Raw genomic sequence first — 2,698 nt, 5'->3', positions numbered from 1 at the left:
CCCTTCTTCAGAAAAACTTTTTCTGGAGAAGTGTCTAGGTCCGAAACGTCAGTCTTCCTGCTCCTCTGATGCTGCTTGGCCTGCTGTGTTCATCCAGCTCTGCACCTTGTTATCTCTTCCAGATCAATCCTGTCAAGACCCTTCTGGTTACGAAACGTTTCAACCAAGCTGTCGCTTATTCTTCTAAATTACACAAACCAAATAGAGAACACTATAGAGGCATCTTGTGTGACACACATATACAGCAGGTGGTTTAGGACTTCTCCTAGTTGACAAACAGCCAATCTATTCCAATTTAGCCGTCCTAGGTGCTGAGCAGCTGCTACATATGTAAAGTCTTGGAATGCATGTTAGTGAATCATTCAAGTGATACACCTTTGTATTGTTTACAGGTCTTCCATACTTAGTGTGCATTTTAATGTTAAAGCATGTAGTTTTGGAATTTTGGAGTGGAATTAACTAGGATACCTTCTGTATAAATGCATTGAGCTGTTAATTTAAAAATAAGATGACCGAGATGTTCTGCATAGATTTAACTTGAAATAATCGGTACTTGAATCTGCCATCTTTGTGCTGGTTGTGTGGTCAAACAGTGTATGTATTTTATCATTTCTAACGTTTCAGATGTGCAGTATGCTTGGACTCGGTGACATGAATGCAGATCAACTTGCTTCGAAGCTGGAGGAGACCTTACCCGTCATTCGTTCAGTCAGTGAACAGTTTAAAGACCCGGTAATTCTCACTTAATTGTTTTTCTCCGTTCGCCTAAAGACCGGTACTGACATGAGGACTAATGGTTTAAATGAGGTCATCATTGACCTGGGAATATTGAGATTAAACTGCAGCGTGAAAGATGCATAGGAGTGACTGAACCCTCCATTTGAGTTTTTTTTTCAATAAATCTCATACTAGACCACAGATTGTTGAATTTGTAAATGCTGGATTGATGATTCAATACTGTACCCATTAAGCCACCCATATCCTAACAACCAGCATTAACTGGACAATTTGAATAAAATACTATTTTGTGCTTTAAATTTATTCTTTTGGGGGACTGTGGAGCATGTCCTTCAGAGCTCCTATTCACACGTCATATTAAATAATTCATTTTGTTTCTGTCTTCCGCTTCATTTTGTCTTCCGCTCACAGTACATTCCATCCCACTGTCTTAAGCTAGTGGTGGACAATCTCCACATAATGTCATCCAGCGCAGTACAGTTTATTTATGGTCCACATTCCCATCCACCTCCAGTGTCCCCTCCCACATATTGTTGGTGAAGACCTGCATTAGAAAAGAGCTTTGCTGGACTTCACTTAAGTTACATTATAACGAGAAGACATCTCCAAGCATTTTACATCCTGCAATTCTAATATAAAGGAAACCCTTATTTTAAGCTGAGTGTGCATGTCTATGCCAGACTCTGGTGTCTTGACTCATGCTGATTAGAGAATTCTAATCTCCTCTCTGTTAGCTGATCTGGTCTGTTATAGAGTGCAGCCCCATGGCTGATCTTGAGAAGAACAATGAGCCATAACCTGCCTGGGTTTTTACTTATTACTATCCAACGATTCTTTTGAATCGTTGTATTTCTTATGAATGTTCAGGGTAGAGACTAGAAAAGAGTGGCAAGCAGAATCATAATTGCTGATCTTGCTCCTTTGGTGACAGTTTGCTGACTCAGGAGCAGTAAAACAAAAGTGGCAGAAACTACATAGTGCCTTTCACTACCACAAGACTTCCCAAAGAACTTTACAACCGATAAAGTACCTTTCGAAGTGCAGTAAATGTAATAATGCAGTAGGCTTGTTTGCCAGTTTACTCAAAACAAGCTCCCACAAACAGTAATGTGATAATGACCAGATAATCTATTTTAATATTGTTTGTTATAAGCCAGTATTCTGTTGCTCTTTGCAGTATTCCCAGGCATCTTTAAAGTCTATCCAAGGCTTTAATGTATCAGCTGAGAGACAGCACTTCTGATTGTGCAACAGTCTGCCACTACTGCACAAAAGTAAAAGTCCAGAACTGAATTCCTGGTGTGGAGCCACAACCACCTTGAGTCATGGACATTTTTGATACTGACTGAGACAACAAGGGGAATACTGGAGAAAGTTAGGACAAAGTGAAAGGATGTGTATGAAACCAAAGCTGACATTTTTACTGCGATTGCCACTGTTCTGTTTGGTGAGTTCCAAGATGATAGTCACCTGCTAAACCCATTTTCTGGCCTTTTCACAGGAGCAGACCACCTTTATCTGTGTTTGCATTGCTGAGTTTCTGTCCTTATACGAGACAGAACGACTAATTCAAGAGTTGGCCAAGTGTAAAATTGACAGCCACAACATAATTGTAAACCAACTAGTATTTCCAGACCCTGGGGAGAAACCATGCAAGATGTGTGAGGCTCGACACAAAATCCAATCCAAATATCTAGACCAGGTAATATTACAGTGGTATGAACTTTCTATTTTGGTTGTATTTTGCACAGAAAATGTGACCAGCCACCACGTGACCAGCTAAGTTGGCCTAATGCTTGAATTGTATCAGGTATTCGTTGAATTTTCTGAGTGGGTTTGAGCTCATTTTGGATTATCCATTTCAAACTAAGTGCAATCAAGACAGGAAAGATGCTGATAGAAGCAGGAATGTGAGGGAGATGCTGACGTAGTGGTAATCTATGTTCCTTTTTAATTTTTA

At 39.9% G+C, this 2,698-nt stretch overlaps 1 protein-coding gene across 1 annotated transcript in view; it reads left to right on the top strand.

The window, feature by feature from the left end:
- Nucleotides 1-2,698, top strand: part of get3 (guided entry of tail-anchored proteins factor 3, ATPase) — a 15,433-nt gene that overhangs the window by 8,759 nt on the left and 3,976 nt on the right. Inside the window, exons 5-6 of the mRNA XM_020534541.2 lie at nt 625-732; nt 2,240-2,440. Of these exons, the coding sequence (XP_020390130.1) occupies nt 625-732; nt 2,240-2,440 (309 nt within the window). The remainder of the gene's footprint in view (nt 1-624; nt 733-2,239; nt 2,441-2,698) is intronic.

The sequence above is a fragment of the Rhincodon typus genome, chromosome 38, assembly GCF_021869965.1.
Source record: "Rhincodon typus isolate 14 chromosome 38, sRhiTyp1.1, whole genome shotgun sequence".
Lineage (NCBI taxonomy): Eukaryota > Metazoa > Chordata > Chondrichthyes > Orectolobiformes > Rhincodontidae > Rhincodon > Rhincodon typus.
The sequence above is the reverse complement of the archived record's forward strand: the minus strand, read 5'-3'. Positions and strand labels throughout refer to the sequence as shown.